This window comes from Spermophilus citellus (assembly GCF_964194105.1).
Source record: "Spermophilus citellus genome assembly, chromosome: 4".
Taxonomy (NCBI): domain Eukaryota; kingdom Metazoa; phylum Chordata; class Mammalia; order Rodentia; family Sciuridae; genus Spermophilus; species Spermophilus citellus.
This window is the reverse complement of record NC_138185.1, coordinates 216,895,986-216,917,669: the sequence shown is the minus strand read 5'-3', so window position 1 is coordinate 216,917,669 and position 21,684 is coordinate 216,895,986. Positions and strand designations below refer to the sequence as shown.

The following is a 21,684-nucleotide window of genomic DNA, read 5'->3' as shown; positions in this document are numbered from 1 at the left end:
GTTCACTCCAATACAGAGCCCTGTAGCAGGGTGGTATAGCCCTTGGGGACATGCCAGGTACTCAAAATAAAGAAGCTGGGACAAAAGTTGTTTATGGAAAACATTTTAATGTTAGGAAACTTTTCACTGGCTGCCCAGGGAAGCAGCAGGGTATGACCTCTGAGCATTCACTGGGCTACAGCCCCTGCCTCCCACTACTGCTCATGGTGGCAGTGTGTTGGCTTAGACTTGTCTGATGGTTCCCCTGACGTTCCTACTGTTGGGGAAGCCACAGACACTACCAAGGTGGCAGGTTTCCCCATCTAGCAGTGCTCTGCTCCCTGTGTTCCATGGGTAGAGCACCGACAGGTCAGGTGTGACATGTTTTCATATACGTGATCTCACCACTGTGATACCTGCTGTCTCTCTTGCAAATGTGAGGATGAGCTTAGAGAGGTGAAAAGACTTGATCAAACAACACAAGTGATGAGAGGCACAGCTGGGATTTGAACCCAGGTGTCAGGTTTAAGAGCCCTTTCATTTGTGCTTAAAATAGGAAACCAGCCCAAAGCACGCACACTGCTCCTCCTGTTGCTAAATAGTTCCCTTCAATTATTTCCTCTGGGGAAAAAAGAATACACATGCAGTTGTAATTCACACCCTAAAAGCAACTTCCTTCCAGCATTTGGTCTGGAAAGAGGCGGCTCTGTGGGGACAGCAGGTCACCCAGGAAGTGGGGGTGCCAACCTGACACCACTCAGACAAACCAGGTGACCACATGGCTTCCTGAGTCTTGCCACGCCTCTTCTTCCCCAGTTCTTTCCCTGAGACAAAGGTCTGAGGGAAGATGTGGAGGCAATGAGTGCAGGTGGTTTGAATTTGGCCGATGGGTTTATGTAAAAGGAGAAAACCAGAGGATACGACCACGGAGATGACATGACCTGCTTCTGCCAGACTGTGGGCATCCTGATCCTAACTGGCTGATTCTCTCCTAGAAAAGGGCCCAGTGCAGCTCTGTGTGGCTCACCTGACCTTGGCCTGGAAGCCAAGGTCAGGTGAGCCACACAGAATATCACAGCCACAAAAGCAGTGAATTGGTAGCTAGGGCTGGCTTCTGCTGTGCTTAAGAGCTCAGCTGGAGTGCCCAGGACCCATCTCACAACCCCCTGGAGCGGCCCAGGTATTAGCCAGCATCGTGTGTTCATGCCCTTCAGTGTGGAAAAGGACACCCTGGGATCTTGTCTGGCAGATGATACCAGAAGATACACCGAGTCTTGCGGTACTTGTCTTGGGTACTTGTCCTACCCAGAGCAGGGTGGGTTACAACAGATATATAGAGATGACAGGTGGCATCCTGTGAAAGAGGGACATAATCACTTAGCTTGAGCCCGTGGGTCCAAATGCCAATGAAGGACAGTGGGAACCAGGGCCCACCTGGAACTAAAGCACCCCAACTCTGAGAGTGCTGCTGGCTTTCATCAAGGCAAGAGTGATACAAATGTGACGATTGTGTCAAGACTTAGGAGTCTGCTGCCCAGTCCTGCGTAGACTGTCGCAGACTCCCTCAGTAGCACCAATATATTCTAACAAATCCCTGCACAATGAAACCTGTGAGAAAATGGCCTTCCATTAAATAGGGACCCCAGAAGGTGATTCTACACCCTCTGTCTCCCTGTAATCCTGCAGCAAACAGGTGGTTGGCAGCACCGCAAACCAGCCAGTGTCATTACGCTCCACTGCTGGGGCATTGCCTGCCAGCCTGGGGGGCACTCATAGGGGTCCTGGGGCAGCAGGGCGAGGAGCTTCCTAAGTGGGGGGCATGTCCAGGTGGACGAGTGAAGAAGCTGCTAGCCAGGGCTGCCAGGCCATCTTCACCAAGGAAATCTCCTGCCAGCGCCCACGGCTGCTCTTCTGTTCTCTCCCACCAACCCCTCGTCAGGCCATAAAGAAAACAGGTGGGAGGAAGGAGCCAAAGACTGCCTTGCAAAATGACTGTTCATCTGGAGTCCACAGCTGCAAGCTCCCCTTCCTTGATGTAATCTAGGACTTACTGGGGCTGGCAGCTTCCTAGTCCCAGCCATGCACACACAGATTTGGTGCAGACCCTAGACTTCATCTAGTCTTTAAAAGCCAGGCTGTTCTCCCCTGAGAGGTAGAGGGACTCCAACAACCTGAGTTTCATTCTGAAGGCTAAAGGCCCTTTGCTGGACTTTGGTATAAAAGTCTCTCTTTCTCTGTAAGTGAAGGGTGGGAAAACAGGCCCATCATGAATGGAAGGAACCACAAGGAAGCCCTCACCTTCAGTCAGCCTGACAAGACTGGACTGACCTTGACAGCTTCAGGTCAATCACCAAGTCAATAGCTGACTTGAGGTTTGCCTCCTGGACCTGGCAAGGAGAAACACGAGTTCCTCGTTTTTACACAACAGAATGTCCGCACTGGCAGGAACCTCCTCCAGATGAACAAACAGGTCCAAAGAGGGCAGGTGACCCACACAGGGTCTCACGGTTACTGGCTGGCATGCGGAGCCAGGGATCCTGGCTTTCTGGCCCAGAGTTAGAAGGTATTTGGTCCTTCATAAAATAAATACAAAAAATACACGAAGTTACCACCATCCATAGTGGGCAGGCCTCATTCCCATGGCTCTGCCCAAAAGGCTGTACATGTTCTAGTTAGAGTCCAAATCGCTTAAAAAACTGAAAAGCCGGCATGTTCCATTTAGAGTGCAGTCCCGTGAGGTGAAGGTTCCACTGCGTGGCCTAAAATTAATCAATGTTTATCAGCTGCATAGAGGATGTTGTAGTGGGATGTTTTATAGAGCAGGTACACGGAAGGGACGGCGGCTTCGGGGAACACGTGGTGGTTCAGAGCGGTGTCCATCTCGTCCACATATTCCACTTGCAGGGCGATGTTCAGCGCCTGGGACAGGGCTGTGATCTGGATGTGGTCACATTCCATGGCCATGGGCTCCACTTCCTGCAAAGCCAAAATAAAAAACAAACCAGCTCAAGAGGGAGGCCCTGTAAAGGACGGGTGGGTTCAGCCTTGGCTCTCTGGGCCACGGTTACAGCCTTTGTGCTGGGACAGGATCTCACAACCATGCGTGAGGTAGGAGCTGACCTCACTGCAGAGGAGGCTGAGGCTCTAGAGGAAGCGACTCAGTGGGAGATCACTGGAGCTGCAGATGCGGAATTCCAAATGAGGAATCTGAAAAGGGGGCTGGAACTTTTCAGGTTGTCATCAAAGATTCAGGGATGAAAGGACCCTGTCATCAAAGGCTTCCAGGCCAAAGTGCTCAGGGGGACAGGCCAGAGGGGGGGTGGGTGAGTATCTGAGTCTGGATACTGACGAGGCCATGGAGAAAGGCAGTAGAGGTGGCAGATGTGTCCCACAGAGAGGCCAGCTGCTACTTAGGGCCTACTGCTGTTGCCATGAAGAGTTAGGGCCTCGGGCTTGATATTCTGATTTTTTAGAGACATCCAGATATTCATATAAAAATTACCCAATTGTTAAATACTGGCCCCTCCTTCAGAAAAATACACCGTTAACCAAAAACATATCTCGGGGCCAAGGTGACTCTGAGATTTTGTAAACAGGCTGGTCCAAAGCCCTGGTTTTCCAGAGGGAAATGCCCAGGTGGGAAAGTGACTTGCCCTAAGTCACCTGGATCAGGCAGCTCCAGGAGGCCGGGTGCTGCTCTGAACCCAGCGCAATTTGAATTGCAAGTGCAGACCTGACGCCCACCAGCCCCTGGCCAGGGACAGTGGTGCTAAAGTTTGCAACCGATGGACAAGTGCAGAGCCCAGGGGCAGGGCTGTGTCCCCAAGGCCTGAGACCCTGGGGACCTACATGAGTGCAGAAGTCCTTGATGTCCATTTCCTCATCGATGAAGTGCCGGAAGAAGTCGGCTCGGTTCTTGATGAAGGCTGATGTGAGCAGGCGCAAGAACTGCACGATGTGGTCGGAAGAGCTCTGGTCGTTGAACACCTTGAGCAGGCTGGACACGGAGCCGTCCCTCTCCACCAGCTCCACCACACTGTAAAACTGCACCCCGCTGGCTGTCAGCAGGGGAGACCCAGCAGAACCCACCCAGGGGCTCCCTAGGGGTTCACTTTGAGATTCTCGGGCCATGGTAGGACAGCATTCTTAGAATCTGCCAAGGCCAAGCAATGGGGTCAGTGTGTCAGACCAGAGGCGCTGCAAGGGACAGGCACAGGCCCCTCCACCACATGGGCAGGGTTCCTCCACCTCACATTCAGCGTGGCACAGGGCTAGGAGTCCTGGAAGCTGCCCCTTTACTAGTAGATGGGGACAGCAAGGAGGGCAGGGCACTAGGCCCCCTGTGCCCACACATGCCACCAGCAGGAGCAATCCTGAACCTCCCCAGGCCCAGATGGGAGGAGCCAGAGGTCCCAGGCACAGAGCTGCAGGCCCAGGGCTCAGCAGGGCACTCCTGCCCGCTCCACAGTGTGGAGGGCCCTGGCTCCTCGGCAGCGTGGCCCTGGTGAACTCACAGCATTGAAGAAGTTTCGGAACTTGTGCTCCTCAAAGCCGGCAGCCAGAAGGTCACTTGGAGTCTGTAGGACACGCTCTTTGAACCTAAAGGCCAGTAGACTGGGTGATTAAGGGAAAACACAGGGTGCCACCATGAATGACCACTGCTCAGCCCATGCCAAACCCCCACACACCGAGGGGGTACAGGAAGAGCACCTGTCCACCTCTCCAAGCACTCCACACTGACCATCTCCTGTCCCCACGTGACCACCCAGGAGGCATCTACCGTGCTGCAGTGGAGGAGGTGAGGGACTCATCCCCCTCTCTCAGAGGCCTGCTGTCCTCCTCCTTGTCCCTGTAGCCCCACCTTCTCACTTCCATGCAACCTGCACTTACCCCCCCCACTCCATGGGGATCTCTGGAGTGACCAACACGCTTCTTTCATGGAATGCTCCTGCTCTGCCCATAGCACACAGACCCCCACATGTATGTCCCTTGGCACCTCACAGGCAACCCAACAGTAAGCCACGGGCCCCCACTGCCATTCCCCACTGGCATGTTCCTCCTGAAGCCCCTGTGACCCTATGCAGGACACGCCTGAGGGGCTGCCAGAACTGGTGTACACCCACTCGCGAGGGCCGAGTTTGCAGCCAGGTGTTCACATGGTCATTATTAAAACCCAAACGGTATAAACTTACGATGAAACACCACATACTAAAAAACAAAGAGGACAAATACTCAAAGGTCATCATTCTCTAATTATCTGGTGTCACCTATACTCATGAGGTCACGGGCCTACTGTGTCTGGTGGGCACACAGTAGGGACTACCGTGTGTGGTACCTTGGTTTCTTCCCAACTCTTTGCTGGTATTTACACCACAGAAATCGGCCAACTCCACGGATGGGGCTCCGCTCCACCCCCACCCTACAGCTATTAAACCCTTGCCAGGACCCGGTCACCGTCCATGGTCTTGCTCTGAGTCTGCTCCTTTGTGGAGCCTCTCACACTGAGCCTGCCTGGCACCTGCCATGATGCTGGCGGGGGCAGAACAAGGAGCCCCTGACTGACCCCTGGCTCCAAGACACACAGAGCTGACAGCAGGGACAAGACACAAAACCAAGGAACTGCAGGCTGTGGGGGAAGGGCTGCGTGCCATGCAGGGACCGAGTGAGGGGCACACGCGGCCCCTTACCATGCTCAGTTCTCCAGCCCAGCAGCCTGTCCCCTGGGAAAGCTGACAAGGACCTGGGAAGCAGAAGGCGTCCATAAGAGCCTGCCACTGCTGGAGAAGCCGCGAGCTGGGCAAGGCCTGGAGAGCCTCGGGGAGGGGGAGCTAAAACAGGAGTGGGCGTTCCTGCCAAAGGCGTCCTGGTCACTTTCAGGCTGCACACACCTGAGACCCTGATTTGACCAGTAGGTGCCGCAGGGGAGGGCACAGACACAGAGCTGGATTCTGCCCACAGCTCCCCAACTCCATCAAGCTGTGGCCTCAGGCCCTGTCTGCACACACGTGGGCGCCTGCAGACCTCCGCTGTAGGCTGCGTGAGGACAGGACTTTCTACTGCTGTGGCTGCTGTTGCTCTGCCCACCAGCACCCCCTCCAGTCAGGTCCCAGGGGGACTTGAGGGTCTGACCTGCAGCAGCCTCATGGTGGCCCCTGCCTGTCCCCAGCTGTGGCCTGGGCACTGGCAGCGTTCCAGGAGGCCGCTGCAGCTCTCTGGGTCCACACATTTTGTCCCTGGCAAGGCCAGAGCACACAGCTCTGCTCCTGGATCCCTGCCCCCCACTCCTTCTCCCCTCTGCCCCTGGGCCACCCACCCCTGAGCCCCTGCCTCATTCACTCCTCATCAAAACTGTGGGCTCCTCTCTGCCAGGCCTGGGGCACGTGGAGATGAGTGACCCACAGGCCTTGCTGAGTGGGGCAAACCCTCGGGTTAGCTCCCCATCCCTGTGGGGGTCTCTGTGCCATGGGCCAACAGCATGACAAAAGAGCTGACATGGTGCACGCGTCAGGGTCTAAGTACTCACAGGAGCCAGCCACTTAATGCCCACGACAACAGCAGGCCACCACTCCCTGGGGAGGGAATTACAGAGCAGACATGCAGCCTTCCTGGGGCACTATGGACAGGACGGTCAGAGTCGGGCCAGAGCCCATGTCTGGCAGTGTGACAGGTGCAAGCTCCATCATCCTGATGGACCCTTTGCCTGAACGCAGATGGCAGTAAGGGGTTGGGGAGCCTCAAGGGAGGGTTTCCTGGGCTCCTGGAGGCCTGGATATATTTCCAACAGGGAGTGACTTGATCCCATATTTGTTTATGAAAGAAAATGCTGGTGGCCACTGGGCGCAGGACCTGTTCCCGGAATACTGGTCTCCTAACACCCCAGTACCTGGGGAGACTCGCACTCGATGACTCCCAGATGTTTCAGACTTAGCATCACCAAAATGGAGCTCCACAATTCCCTGCCTGCCCTTTGCAGCAATGGCTACTCCAGGCTAGCACAGGGGAGGCAACTGGACCCTGTCTCCACCCACGGGCCACACTCAAGTCCTGCATGAACCTGCAGACGCCACCTTCTCAGATAACTAGAATTGACACTTCCCTCCACGGCCCTTCCCTATGCTCCTCACACCACCATCTCTGTTCTGGACCCCTCCCCAGCCATGCCTCCTGGGCTGTGTCCCCACCACGCCTCCACCTGAACAAAGAGCCAGCAGGTCAGGTCCCCACTCTGCTCAGTCTCTAGGTGGCCTCCACAACATTCAGCTGAAGGCCACAACCCCTAGAAAGGTCCAAGAAGCCTTGTGTGCCCTGCCCCCAACTCTGCTTTGCATTGCACCCAACCCTGGCTCCTCAGCCACCCTGGGCCTGATTCTTCCCCACGACACTCATCGCCACCAGGCACACCAAACATGGCACCCACATACTTCCATCTTCTCCACAATCTCGTTGGCACAAGCCCAACGAGGCAGGGATTTTTGTCTTTGCTCACGACTCTATCCCCAGGCTGGAGCTGGGTCTGCATGTGGTACCTCAGATGATGACTGACAAGCTAAGAGCCGGCACCCCGGCAGGAACAGGGGTGAGGGGAACAGCGCATGTGGAGCTGGCACAGGCTTGGCTAGCATCACCCTGCTGAATGCTCATGGCAACTCTGAAGTGCACTATACTGTCCTCCTTCCCAAATGGGGACACTGAGGCTGGAGAGGTCAGGACCTCTGCGGCTTTGGAGGCACCTGGCCAGCTGAATACCTGGTCACACTCACTGGGGCCAGGCCAGCAGGGTGGTTCAGAACACCAGGGTAAGCTTCCTCTTCTGTGTTCCTCTTTTGTTGGCCAAGGTCACCAAGTACCCAATGTGACTCGCCTGGCTTGACCCAGACGTGCAGGGGTGCACAGGGCTGCCAAGCTCCTGGAAGGTCGCTGAGCTCTGGGCAGCCCTCGCCTCTACCACAGAGGGCAGCAGGCTCCCCAGCGCCAACAACTCGCCACCCGTGCAGCCCACTAGCTCCCCTTCAGGAGAGCCAGAGCCGACCCAGCACAGAGAACCCAGGGACATGCCACCCACGACCCACTCACTTGAGGATCTCTCTGCTCTTGCCTAGCAGAGACTCCAGGTAGGCATAGCCCAAGGCCCGGTAGAAGCAGTTCCCATCCCCTTTGGTCTTGCGGATTGCGGTGAATCTTTTGCTGAGTTCCTGTGGTCCCGGGAGAGAAGGACATGAGGACATTTGCAGTAACATGTGACAGTGACTTTCCTCCCAGGTAACACCTACTCGCTCCCTGCTGCCCACCTGCGCTCATTCACAAATGCACAAATACACTAACGTGGCCTGAGTGTCAGGCATGGAGGACCCTGGCCTGTCCCCAGGCAGCCTGCAGTAGGGGAGGTGACAGGCAGCTGAGTGATGGTGATAGGAGGGGTGACTTGGGGCAGGGACATCCACACCAACTGCAGTAATCAGGGAGGGCTTCCGGGAGGTGGGAGGTGGCTCCTGTGAGCAGACGGGTGTGGGCCAGGGGGTCAGCGGAGCTGCCGGTGGGCACTGGTGCTACACGTGGGAGGAGGGGCCTCCTCGATGCACACGGCCATGTGGACAGTCCTACAGACATTCCTTGCAGGACAGAGGAAGGCCATGCCACTCCATGGGACTCTGCTCCTGGCTGCGAGTGGCCTGGATCCCCTTTCCTATCCCATGGGGCCGCAGTCAGGGTTCTGCCAGCAAAGCGTGGTTTTCAAGGGGTCAGGAACCCCAGGTCCCATCATAGAGATGGAGAGGCTCAGAGCCTGGGCCACCTGAGAAGGCTGGTGGGGTGGCAGGAAGTGCCTGGCTCCTGCCCCGGGCAGTGCACCCTGGGGAGGCCTGTGGATCTTTAGCCACCCACTGCCACCACCCTGAGCTGCTGAAGGACACCTACCCCATGAGGGAGCCCTTAGCAGCTTGGGTCTACAGAACTACAAGAAGGGTTGGGGGGCTGGGCAGCACTTCCTGTCAGTGCCGGAGCAAGCCCACTCCACCCTGGTGAGAGGAGGGGAGGAATCTGCCCAAGATGAGGGGCTTTGCTCCTCCCTGTCCTTGTCCCCAGAGGGAGTCTCACAGCCCCCAGGAGGCTCCTTTTCCTGAGAGGTCCCCTGGTGCACTGGTTTTGAATACAACCCAGGAAATCAGGCTGCCCAGTCCAAATTCCAACTCGGCTGCTCAGGAGCAGGCTCTGACGGTGCCCTGGCTTCCCCAGCTGTAAAGTGGGGATGCACAGTCCCTGCCCTCAGCAGTGATGAAGCTTAGTGAGCGAACTGAGCACCTGGGATAGTGCTCAGCTTTTAAAACAATGTCTTTAAAAACAAACAAACAACAAAACAAGGAATAGATTTCTTGCTGAATAATCTGGAGTGTTTTAATCGGACCAGGAACCCAAGCTAGACTCTTAGACTTCAAAGCGGCACCTTCTTGACCCCTGACTCCAGTCCATTCCATCTAAAACCCCCAGCCTCCCTGTCCCCTCCTCACCTGAATTTTCCTCTGATAGATCCTATTTTCAGGATGATCCCGAAGAATTGATAGAATGTCACATTTTTCTGATATTAGGTTGAAAGATGTTTCACTCTGAAAGACAGAGGAGGTAGAACTGCTGTGATGATTTCAAAAGCACCTGACGGGGTCACCCGGCCATTACCTGGTGGATGGCCTCTGAGCTGCTAGCCTGGGCACATGGCCAGCATCCTAGATGCCCACCTGGACTGTCACAGTGCCAGGACAGGGATGGTCGGGATCAGCATGGTGAAGAGGTATCTCTGGTTCTGAGGAAAGTCACTTGTGACCTGCAGACTGACCCATTTTGTAAAACATAAAACCTCCAACCTGTGCCTCCATCCTGCCTGGACATTCGCTCAAACATTCCTGTACATCCAGCCCCTGCCAAGGCCACTGTCACACACACAGGTGAGAGCACCCAGGCCCCTCCACCAGGCCAGGCTCATGTCTAGGGAAAAGCCCGGAATGAGGAGGCCCCCGCCGGCAGCAGGGGGAGGTAGAGAGGTGCCAGAAGGATCTGGAGATCTGGGGTCATGCAGCAGACACGGCCTCCCGGCAAAGCTCACACTGCAGCCCAGCTAAGTCAAGGTCAAGTCTAGTCAAGATGGACTGGCTTCCCAGAGCCAGGTCTTTCTCAGCGGGCGGGGAACGGCCTTTTCCCGGGGCCAGGGAAACCATGGGAGAATCTGCTCTGCCGGCTTCCCAAGGCCTCGGGCCTCCACTCCTGCCTCCACTCCGCCCCAGATCCACCCTCACGTCACCATGAAAACACGGCAAGGGGAAGTGTTACTCAGGCCACTCACACGTCCTGGGTCAAAGGGAGCGCTCCGGCAACCCAGGGAGACCAGTGTCACACAGGGTACCCAGCTGGAAGGCTGTGCACCGTATTTCTGTAATGGAAACCCAGTACCCCACCAGTTGTGCCCCCGACCCTGACACCTAGCTGTCGCTCAGCTTGTCTCTCACTTTTGGCCTCTGACCACATGAACGTGGCCTGTCGGCCTCATGGCTGACTCAGTAACGGGCACACCCCGAAGTGCCTCTGATGTCACAAACCCTGACGCCGCTGGGAGAAGCCTTCCTGGGGTCGTGATGACTAGCCTGCCAGAGCTGCACAGCCAGAGCAACAGTGGGGCCTTGGTGACTCCTAGGGCCGCTCCTGTCCCCACAGGGACAGGCTCCAAACTTCTGAGAACGACCTTCTCTGGCCCCAATTCCTACACCCAGCATCAGACCAGGGAATAGGCGCTGGGACTGGCAAGGGTCATTGCTAGAAGGCAGGGTTGTCCCCACCTCCATGTCTCCAGTGCTACTTGGCCTCCCTTCGTCAGACTGTCTGCCTTTTCCAGTGTCCTGAGACCCAGGGCTCATCACGGGGCCTGGCACAGGGAGGGATAAGGAGTCTGTGAGTGAACAAATAAAAGCCACCCTGCCGAGCCAGCCTGGGCTCCCCTGGAACCGGCACGTGTCCCTCTTCTCCCCTCCCCCAGACTTGGGGGGTTGGAGCTCCCCAGAGGATCAGGGAGAAGCTGTCACCCCAGAGAGCAAGAGAAAGTCTTCCCAAAGAGGGCCTGAGGTACAAAGGTCTGGGTGGAGGAGAGGAATCCTGAGTTCATTTCTAGAAGTTTCCATTCTATACTCTGCTCCTTTGCAAAGTCAGCCTCAGGCTCCTTGCTCCCTTCTGCCCTGACACCGAGGTGGCGCTCAGGCAGTCGCTACAGGCTGCTGTCCCCTCAGCGGTTACCCATTTCTTCCCCACCCACAGATCCCAGTTTTCTGGCAACATGATGAGAAATGACCGGGTGGCCATGACCACCCACCTCTCTCCCACTCATTCTCCCAGCCTCCCTGTAGCTAGCTATGGGCAGCTGTGTGACAAGGGCTGGCCAACCACACCCACACAAATCTGCGGAGAGCTTCTGAGACCGTTTCTGGTTCTGGATAAAGAGAGATGGCATGCTCTATTCCATCCTCCTCCTTCCTACTTCTAATGCAGATGCAATGTCTATTTTACAGCAGCCACCCTACGACCATGAGATTGAAAGCTAACATATGCCATTTTTGTGCACCTACTATGAGCCAAACTCTGGAACAGAGGATACCATATCCCCATTGTGTGACTTAATGACCACAGCCATCTTGTGCAGTGAGTACTGTTGTACCCATGCTGGTGTCATGGTCTGGCGCCCTCTGCTGGGAAGTGATTGAATGCCTTGCTGTGTAACTGAAGCCTGTGGACATTCTGCTATGCCAAGCCACCAGGAAGCCAAGCGCAGAGTTCCGCAGCTCTCTGAGGACGAAGGAGCCTGGGGCATAGGGGAATGCACCGTGCAGGGCAGGCAGGGGCCAGTCCTACTCCTGCCTGTGCCAAGTGCCCATGGGACCCCTGAAGCTCCAGTCCTCAAGCTCTCCAAGTCTCTGGGCCTTGAGTAGCTGCAAGATGACCATCAGACAACCCTGGTGGGCAGCAGGGGACTCCACCTCACTAACAACTTGGTCACACCTTGCAAAAGGCTTAACATGAGCCGGACACGGTGGCACATGCCTGTAATCCTAGTGACTCAGGAGGCTGAGGCAAGAGGACCCTGAGTTCAAAGCCATCCTCAGCAAAAGCAAGGCGCTAAGCAACTCAGTGAGACCCTGTCTCTAAATGAAATACAGAACAGGGCTGGGGATGTGGCTCAGTGGTCGAGTGCCCCTGAGTTCAATCCCTGGTACGAAAACACAAACAAGCAAACAAACAAACAAAAGGCTTAACATAACAACTTGGGGTTCTTAACATGATGAATTAAAAAGCAGAAGGGAGGCCCCAGGAGGCCCCTGACGGCCTGTTACTTAGTGTGTGGGGAGGAATCAACCCTAAGTACAATGGGATGGGTGTGTCATGGCGAGAACTGCCACCACCTCCCCCCCAAGGGCTCCAGGTGAAGGTGGAAGGGGCGAGGCAGGCATGGGGGAGCCTGTCCAGGTTCCCCTGCGTCAGTCGACCTGGCATTTCTGACAAACTGACGTAAGCTGTTTTAAACAGCCACACCGAGGAAGCCATTGGAAACTCAGCTCAGAGCCCTATGCACTGCTGAGGCCGGGCCACACCCAGGGCCCTGAACCCGCGGCCAGCGGCCTCCATGAGGCACTTTCCTGAGTTTACGTCCTGCCTCCAGGGCCCCAGCCCCATTCCCACCCTCAGCCCTTTAGGGTCTCTGTGGCACATCTTTCAATAATTATCTTTTTAAGTCACTATGGTAAAACGTGGGTTGTGAAACGTGCCATTTAACCACGTTCAGGCGCAAAGCTTGGTGGTGCTAAGTGTGCCCACGCTGTTGGGGACCAGCTCCCCATCCATCTCCAGAACGTCATCGTCCTCACCAGAAGCTCCATCCCCACTAAGCCCTGGCTCCCTCTTCCTCCTCTGGCAGCTGACTCTGGACAACCTGTCTTCATGGATCTGACGGCTCTGGGGACCCCGCAGAAACAGAATGTGCTAGAGCTGCCTGTACAGGGGTGTCCTAAATTTACATATGTTATTTTACAGACATGGAGGATCCTTTTTCTGGACTCAGTACTGTTTAAGACCCACCCAGCTGACAAAGGGCTCCAGGCTGCTCCTCCATCGTGGGTTGCCTCTAGCGGCCCCTAGTGGTCGCAGGTTTACTGGGACAATTTGGGGACAAGTGGGTTTCCACCCAGTACACCTCCAGGACGACCCAAGCCCCCACGCCCTCCCCACCAGCACAGCTCAAGTCACCTCCCCCTCCTGTGATACTAGAGATTCAAGCTCCAGGGAGAAACCGACACACGTGCCTGAGGTGCCAGCCCAGAAATCAGAAATCGTAAGGATGCTTTGCGTTTGACATTGGCTGAGGCTAATCGGTGTCTGCTTTTGAAACCCTGGCTGAAAATTTCCAGGATGTTATGGAGAGAGAACAGATGGGTCATGTCCCACGCCCTGCCAGACCTCATCAGGCCACATCAAAGGATTTCAGATCTTTAATTGCTGGTTTGCAAATAGATGCTGATTAATTAAGTCAGGAGGACAGTACCTGGGCTTGGAAACAGTCTTTAGCATCTCCAGCCAGGCCTCTGGCTCACACCTCTGCCCGAAGCCGCCCCTCCCCCACATCCCTGTCTGCATACACCTGAGGGCTACCTGAGGTCGGGCTCCCTGCCGTGCCTGTGCCACTCCCACCATCAAGCCCCCAGCTCCTGGCCAGCCCATCTTCCCCCTGGGCTGCGAGGGACAGGGCTGGCTGGCCCTGGGCTGAGTCAGCCTCCTTAACCAGGCCCTGCCTCCAGCAGCCACAGCTGGCCTCACAGCCTGACCTCAAGCCACATCCCAGAAGAGGCTGGAGACTCCAGCCTCACCTGCCAGCAAGACAGGGTTCAGAACTGGGGCACCATCCCCTCTTAGAGGGTCCAGGTCAGTTCTGGAGGTCCTGGCCCTGCCTGCCTGGGGCTGGGGTCTCTGCCATGGGCTGCTCCAGGCACTAGAAGGAAATGCCCCTGGCAAACGTCTCCTTGGGGACATGATATATGACACAGGTATGCACCGAGTCCTCAAAGCTTTCATTGATGAGGTGACGATCGAGTGTTTGGAAGCCTCAGGTGTAAGGACAACAATCAGCCTGAGTTTCCTGTTGCTGCTACAACAAACAAGGACAAACCTGGTGACTTAAAACAACACAATTTTCTTCTCTTGCAGTTGGAGGTCAGGAGTCTAAAGTGAGTCTCACTGGGCTGCAGGTAAGACAGGAGGAGAGTGGCTCCTGCCAGGCCCGGAGACTCTGCCGCTCTGCTGCTCCCAGCTCCTGGAAGCTGCCTGTCCCAGTGCGCCACTCCTTCTATGCATGGCTCTGGCACCTCCTTCCACGGTCACATCTACCGACTCCAAGTCCCCTGCCCTCTTTATTCTTGTAAGGACCCTTGTGACATCACTGCACCCCCTGGATGACTTGGTGTCATCTCCTTAATTCAATCTCATCTGTGACTTCCTCTCACCATGGCAACATGTCCCTGGGTTCTGAGGGGCAGGACGCAGACGTCACACAACATGCTCCTCCTCTGTGGCTTGGCTAAGAAGTTCTGTTAGGCCTGCAGCTGGGCCCGGCCCAGGTCAGCGCTGGCTGGCTCTGTAGAGCCCTGAGCTGGGTGCTGCCCCCTCACGTGCTGCCTGGGCTCACGAAATCCTTCCAGTGGACTCTCAGAGTCTATCTCCTGCCAGGCCTCACCCGCAGGCTCCAGCCTCAAAAGGTCACCAGCCACGGGGGTGTCTGAGCAGCAGCTCTAGTTCACTGGTCCCCAGTAGCTTCCCCCTTGTCACCCGCTGGCTTTCCCAGCTCCCTAGCACACACCCCAACCCCCAGCCTCTTCCACTCTCCCCCCCCCCCCAACTGGCTGTGCTCCTGGGTCTGGCCTGAGCCTCTGCTGTCTCCCCAGTGAGCCTGCAGCGGTGTGCACCAACCTCCGGCTCACCCCAAATGGTCCCCACGGACCTCTGGCTCACCCTGACACAGTCCCCAAAGACCTCCAGCTCACCCGACACGGTCCCCGTCCTCCGGCTCACCCTGCCATGGTCCCCATACAGCCAGTGAGAGCTGCTAATGGATGGGGAATCCCCTTCCCCAACACCCTCTGCTATGGCTAGAATGTCTGTCCCATCCCAGGCTCATGTGGCACTCTAGCTGCCACTGTGACAGTATTAAAAGGCAGGGCTTTTGCCCCGTGAGTGGACTCACGCCCCCCTTGATCTCTCCAGCCCTTCTGCCCCAGGGACACCTCCACCACGTCCACACACAGCAGGACCCTGCCTGCTGCCCGCGCCCGAGCAGGACGTCCCGGCTTCCAGGCACCCACCAAATAAATCTCTGTCATTACAGTCACGTGGGCTGCGACACTCTGTCACAGCAGCACAACCAGACCAAGACGCAAAGTCAGAACCAGGAGTGGCCTGTCGCTGTGACACACACCGGTCGCGTCGCGGCTGGGACAGTGCATGCGGGGGACCACTTCTGTGATGGTGAGTGCAGCATCAAGAGCCGTTCCTGAGGCTCAGGAGAGGAGAGCCACAGGCAAGTCTGGTTCTCCAAGACTACTTAAGTGGCCATGACCAGGACACCGGGGGACCCCTGGACAGTAGGCCATGCTCGTGAGGTCTCAGACGGTGCCGAGGAGCAGGGTGGCAAGGCCATCCTCACCATAAAGCGCCAAGGAACCTGCCGCCTGTGTCTGTGCCCGAGCGCCCTGTGGAAGGTGGGGCCGTGACCAAGGGGCCTGGAGGAAGGAGCCTCCGGGCAGCGAGGCCGGGGCTGCGGTGGCAGGCGGTGAGACACGAGGACGAACAACCCACGGTGCAGTTCATAACTGAAGAAGTAGAAACCCTGCACCTGGCTAGCAGAGCATGAAATGTCCCCACAGGACAGCAAATGCAGGACCGGCCAAGCCGCCCTTTGTAGATGAGAGCAGTGTGGATGGCTGGCAGGACGAGGTGCCATTCACAGAGACAGTGGGACAAAGAAGACCTGAGGCATTTCAGAGACCTTGGAGGCAACTAGGAGCTAGGAGCCGGAGGGACAGCTGGGCGCGGTGTCTGCAGCCCACAGTCCAGTGGAGCCCTCGCCTGGGTGTGGCTGGGTGGCTCCAGTGGCCACAGCTGTGGGCCCTGGCCCTGTCCACATGGGGCTGACCCTGCAGAGCAGAGGACGACGCTGCTGGGTGTGGGACGTACAGGACTGGCCACCCCTCTGTTCTCCCTCTTGGAATGGCGTGTCTGTCCTGTGCCTGACCGGGCACTGTGCTGAATGCACTTCACCTGTGTGACCCACAGGATCACGGCGGGGACCTGTCCCACCAGGACTCTGGACTTGAGACTTCTGAGTTGGGACTGGAATACATGGATATTTCTGGGGATGCTGGGACAGAATGAATGTATTCTGTATGTGAGGACATGGGGTGTGGGGGTGTGGGGGAGGAATGCTGTGGTTTAGATGTCCCCTCCCAAGCCACTATCAAGTATGAAGAGGTGGCTTCCTGTCCATTATAATGACCTCGTCTATGATATTCTGCTATAGCATCAATGGCTTCCTCACTTAGGAAAGGCCTGAACTGACCATGAACTCCCAGCTCTGGCCACGTTTGGCCCTTGCTCACCTTGCTCTCCTTAACCTCCAGCCATGATGGCTTTTTTATTGTTCTCCAATAGGAAACACTCATTTCTACCTCATGGCCTTTGCACATGCTGCTCCTTTGGCCTAGAATGCTCCTCTGCTCTTTACACGTCTAGAGAGGCCTTCCCAGAGCACCTGACTGAAGCTCCTCTCCCCACCCCTATTGCCTTATCTTGCTTTATTTTCTCAGGGCATGATCTGACAGGTGGGTTCACTTGTTCAGCTGTGTTCTAGACAGACTGTCAATTCCATGAGGGCAGCACTGTCTAAGCCCAGCAAAGCTACAGGGTATGGCTGCCCAAGGCCTTGGGGGCCCAACTCCTGCCTCAGTGTGTCCAGGAGGCAGGACATAGAGTCAAGCAAGATGTTACAGTTTGGATATGAGGTGTCCCCCAGAAGTTCCTGCTAACACTGCCGGAACAGTCCGAGGTACAATGATTATATTCTGAGAGCTAGAACCTAATTGGTCCATCCTGGCTTGAATGGATTATTGGATGATGACCACAGGCAGGTGGGCTGTGGCTGGAGGAGGTGGGTCACTGGGGGGGGGACACCCTGGAAAGGTGCATCTGTCCTGCAGCCCCTTCTCTCTCTCTCTGTTTCCAGCTGCCAGGAGCGAGCAGCTCTCCTCCCTGGACCCTCCCCCATGATGTGCTGCCTCCCCTTGGGCACAGACCAATGACTGGACCATCTGTGGACTGAGACCTCTGGAACTGTGAGCCCCAAATAAACTTCTCCTCTCTAAGTTGTTTTCATCAGGTCTTTTGGTCGGGATGACGCCAAAGCTAACTAAAACAGAAGATCACCCTTGAACCTTGAGATTTAATATTTTTCACATAATGACCATTGGGACTCCACCTGTCACTGCCGGATCTCCAGCATCCGACACACTGTGACAACCCAAATGAGTTGATTGTGCCCCCAGAATTACTAAGCTGAAGTCCCAGCTCCCAGACCCCCGAATGCAACCTAACTGGGGAACAGGGTCCTTGAAGCTGTGATGTTAAGATGAGGTCACACTGGAGTGGGGTGGGTCCCTCATCCTATGAGTGGTGACCTTGTGAAAAGGGGAAATGTGGACCCAGAAACCCCCGCACAGGAATGTGGAGACGGGGTTTGGCTGCCACAGCCAAGGAACCACCAGGAGCTCAGGGAGGCTCCTGGCACAGACGCCTCCCTAGGTGTCCTCAGAGGGAGTGTGGCCCTGCACACACTTGATCTGGGACTTCCAGCCTCCGGAACTGAGAGAGGAATCGCCATTGTTCTGCACACCCAGTGTGTGGCGCTGTGTTACAGCAGCCCAGCAAACTCAGGCACAGAGTGAACTGGGCCAGCAGGTCATGGACTGGCCACTGCCACCTCGTCTACTCACTGCAGAGACCATCCACATCAACCACCTCTTACTTGTCAAAAATGCTGTGGTCCCGCTGTGATAGGGAGGCTCCACGGCACAGCAGGAGGCCCTCCACAGCCGGCCTCGCCCCACAGGTTTCCCACTCCCTCCTGGCCTTGCTCCAGTCCCTTGGCCTACAGAGGCTGCGCAGCCCCTCAGCCCCTGCCTGGACCGGACGCTTCCTAAACACTCCTACGCATCCTCCAACGCTCCACTCAAAAGACCTTCTCGGTGAAGCTTTTCCCAACTCTCCCAGAGTGCACTGACCTCTCGCTGTGCCCACAAAGCCCCCTCTCAGGCCATGTCACTGGCTCAGGACTGCCTGGGTCCAGCCCACCTGGCCTACGGGCAGCGAGCTCCGAGAGGACCAGCTCTTGTCTCTCTCACTCCTGCCTAGCACCCGCCCAGAGATGGCGCACAGAGAGACCTTTGGGCTCACTGTTCACATCCAACATCCCCTCACTTATCAGGAACAAAATGCACCCTGAGGGAGCACGAGACCCCTCGCTATTTGCAGACCCTGCCAGTGGCAGCCCCCATCCTGCCAAGAGGCTTCATGGCTTCTACCCAGGACCTTGCCTCAGGCTTCGCCCAGTGACTTTGACCTGGAAAGCAAAAAGCAAAGAAGAAGCTATCTTTTCTAAGGACACTCTCTTTTAACCGCCACCCCCACCAGGCTCAAACATTGTAAACCCACCACCTAGCTCAGGGCCCAACATGGTGCCTGGCACAGAGTAGGTGCTCAATAAAATGCCAGGAGAACAAAAGAGCGCAAACCTGCACAGCCTCCAGTACCGTTCCTAAACACTGCCACCACTGTGACTCTCAGGCAGGCACCCTCAAGGCACCCTCACCCCCAAGGGTAAGGGTCAGGCCTAGGTGCTCAGGTCCCCAGCTGCCCTCTAACTTCTGGTCCCCTGTGCCCGGAGCAGATGGGAGAGGAGTCTGCACAGCAAAAAGGTCAGAACTTGAGGCCCGGCCCCTACTGCCCTTGTGTACTCTGCTACCCTGTGGTGGCCAGAGGGCATGCCAGCCTCCAGCTGCCAGGTGGCCCCGCCATCGCCTCTGCTCCTGCCACTCCCTGGTGGGTAATGCCAAAACACCTGAGCCACCTTCCAGAACCAGCAGGGAAACTCTTGGGCACCAGGAAGAAGCAGGAAATTGGTGCTTCTAGATGCCCCAGAGGCCCCAGCCACGCCCAGCATGAGGCCTGCTAGTCTGGGAGAGCGGGGCTCAGGTGCCTTGGCTGCCCACACACCCTCAGAGCACGCCTGGCCATGAGCAGGTTTTGGCTCCCGCCCCAGCCCCGCAGCTTCCTGCAGTGGTGACCGGCTTTCCGCCCATCATGGGAAGGAGGAGGCCCAGCACAAAGGACCTGGCACCTTGTGCACACCTGTTTCCAGGACTCGCTTCTGCAGAAAGGCTGCAGCTGAGTCCAGGGCTGCCCAGGCTTCCCTTCCTGGAGCCCTCACAGCAGTGCCCAGTGCAGGGATATGCAAAGCTCTCTGGCTTCCCAAGGGGTGGAGGTGAGCTCCCGACCCAGCCCCCAGCCCCCAGCCTCTGCGCAGGGCTAAGGTGCCCTGGGTGGCCAAAATGCCCAGTCCCATGGCCACCTGGAAGTTATGCTGATGGGTTACACCAAGAGCCCGGGACCAGGAGCCCAGAAGCTTTTCCCAGTGGGAAAGCAGCCCCTCCTGCCTGGCCTGTGTCCCCACATGCTCAAGCCCGGGTCTGGCCTCTCCTGGGGCTCTTCCTGTGCAGACAGGACTCTGCTCAGGGGTTTTTCTAGTCGGCCTTCCCCTAACTCATGCCTCCCAACTTGAGGCAGCCTCTCCTAATTACAAAGACCTGTTGACATCTGAGCGAAAGTCCAACCACCCACAGGTACAAGCACCTGGACCTGGTCACCGGTGTCAGCCCTAAGTCCATTCCGGGGGCAGAGGCAGAGGGGCAGGAGAGGAGTGGGTTTTGATGGCGAGCCCTTGGTGGGTGGGGCTGTGAGCCTAGGGCGGGAGGGCTACTTAACAAAGAGGGGACAACCATAGCCCTGGAGCCCCCCCCCCATCCCCACTCCACACACCACCCCCTGCTCCTGTCGGGGCGCCTACCTCGCGACTTCATGGGCCACCTGGGGCCGATGTGCCAGCCCGGGGACCTCGGCCCAGCTGGGGCCCTTGTGCTGGGCATCCCTAGGGAACAGCGGGACGCGTACCGGGGCCCCAGTACCCGTTCCGATTTAGTATTCCCGGGGGTGGGAACGCCGCGGGGACACCGCTGGAGAATGACCCTCGCGCCGACCCCAGTCTCGCGTGTGCACATGCGCCCTGGAGGCGGCGACCCCGCCCCCGCACCCTTTCCCTTTTCCCCCCTGAACACTGACCATAGTGACCGGCGCCGTCGGGCCACGTCTCGCCCCAGCGAGGAGCGATCCGGTGCGGGAGGGTGCCGCGGGAGGCGTTGGTCGGCTCCACCGTTGGGTCGGGCGGCGGGGGCCTCGAGGGCGTGGGGGGCGTGCGGAGAATACACCCGACCGCTCCGCAAAGCAAAGGTTAGACCGCCACTGTGTCCCAGCAAGACACACGCCCTGCGATTGACGTCGGAAGTGAGCAATCAGAAGCCGGGGCATAAGGCGTCACAGAAAGTGGGTGGGACTTCACGCGCCTTCAGCCTATGTTTCAGGGCCCATTTGACAGGATGCCTCCCCTTTTTAAAGATACAGAAAGATTTTTAACTAGCCTCAGAGTTAGCCCAACCCAGAGAAGACTAGGTCCTCATTTGTCAAGCCTGAAGGGCTTTTAACTAAAATAGCAAACTGCAGTCTCCTGAAATATTAGCTGGCGCTCATTAATTCTTAAACAAGGTCACATAAGTATAGTTTGCTCAAGATCAGACTAGACAAGCACTTAAGAAACATGTGTCCAATAACGTCAAGACACCTGCCACCCCTGTGTAGCCACTAATATTTTACCCCCTTCCGGCTCATGAGTCAGTAGGTTGCCATGCACCCAATTGATGTTTGTTGAATGGCTGAATTTTCAGCATGGTTGACGCTGTGGCTCTGGAATTGTAGGAGTGTGTAGGAGGAACAGACGATGAACCAGGTGTGGGTGACTCACATTGGCAAGCTCATTATTATTGGGCCTCAAACGAGGAGCATTTGTCATTCAAAGATTCATTCACTTGACCCCTGGAGGAGCTACTGTGCTTATGGTGGGAGTGGGGGTACTCCGACATGCATACCCCAGGGCACACACCCATTTTATGAGTACAGGTGCCAACTTGGTTCTACTTTGCCATGGTGTGAAAGCGATCACATTCGGTAGAAATGATCCTTGGAGTTTTGAATTTTGATCTTTTCTGGGCTTGGAATATTCATCTGATACTGCTTTAGGATGCTGGGCAGCTCCCGGTCCACCATGATCAGAAGGAAAAATAAGGAGGCTCTGGCTAAATGGGGTGTGTGTGGATGGCGGGTGTGTTGAACACACATCTGGCTTATCATCGTCTTGATTTCAAGTGTAACCCCATCATAAGGTGGGGGCATCAGTACTAGTACTTCCAGGAGACTATTCTCCTCCCCACCCTTACCCTGTGCCCCAGGCCCCAGGCTGGGCTTCTGGGCAGA

The 21,684-nt window shown here is 56.6% G+C and overlaps 1 protein-coding gene across 1 annotated transcript; it reads right to left on the bottom strand.

Annotated features, from left to right (window-relative positions):
* Positions 1–140: 140 nt before the first annotated feature.
* On the bottom strand, positions 141–20,635 carry OTUB2 (OTU deubiquitinase, ubiquitin aldehyde binding 2). The gene is made up of 6 exons (XM_081289088.1): positions 20,440–20,635; positions 9,483–9,578; positions 8,053–8,171; positions 4,494–4,578; positions 3,829–4,023; positions 141–2,955 (listed from the first exon to the last, which is right to left on the bottom strand). The coding sequence occupies exons 1-6, from the start codon at positions 20,440–20,442 to the stop codon at positions 2,749–2,751; spliced, it is 705 nt and encodes a 234-aa protein (XP_081145214.1). The 5' UTR covers positions 20,443–20,635; the 3' UTR covers positions 141–2,748.
* Positions 20,636–21,684: the final 1,049 nt, after the last annotated feature.

Coding starts and splice junctions, on each gene's coding strand:
- OTUB2 (XM_081289088.1), bottom strand. Junction 4,579..8,052: donor AAGAGCAGAGAGATCCTCAA/GTGAGTGGGTCG, acceptor ACTGGCCTTTAG/GTTCAAAGAGCGTGTCCTAC. Junction 4,024..4,493: donor TCCGAAACTTCTTCAATGCT/GTGAGTTCACCA, acceptor AGCGGGGTGCAG/TTTTACAGTGTGGTGGAGCT.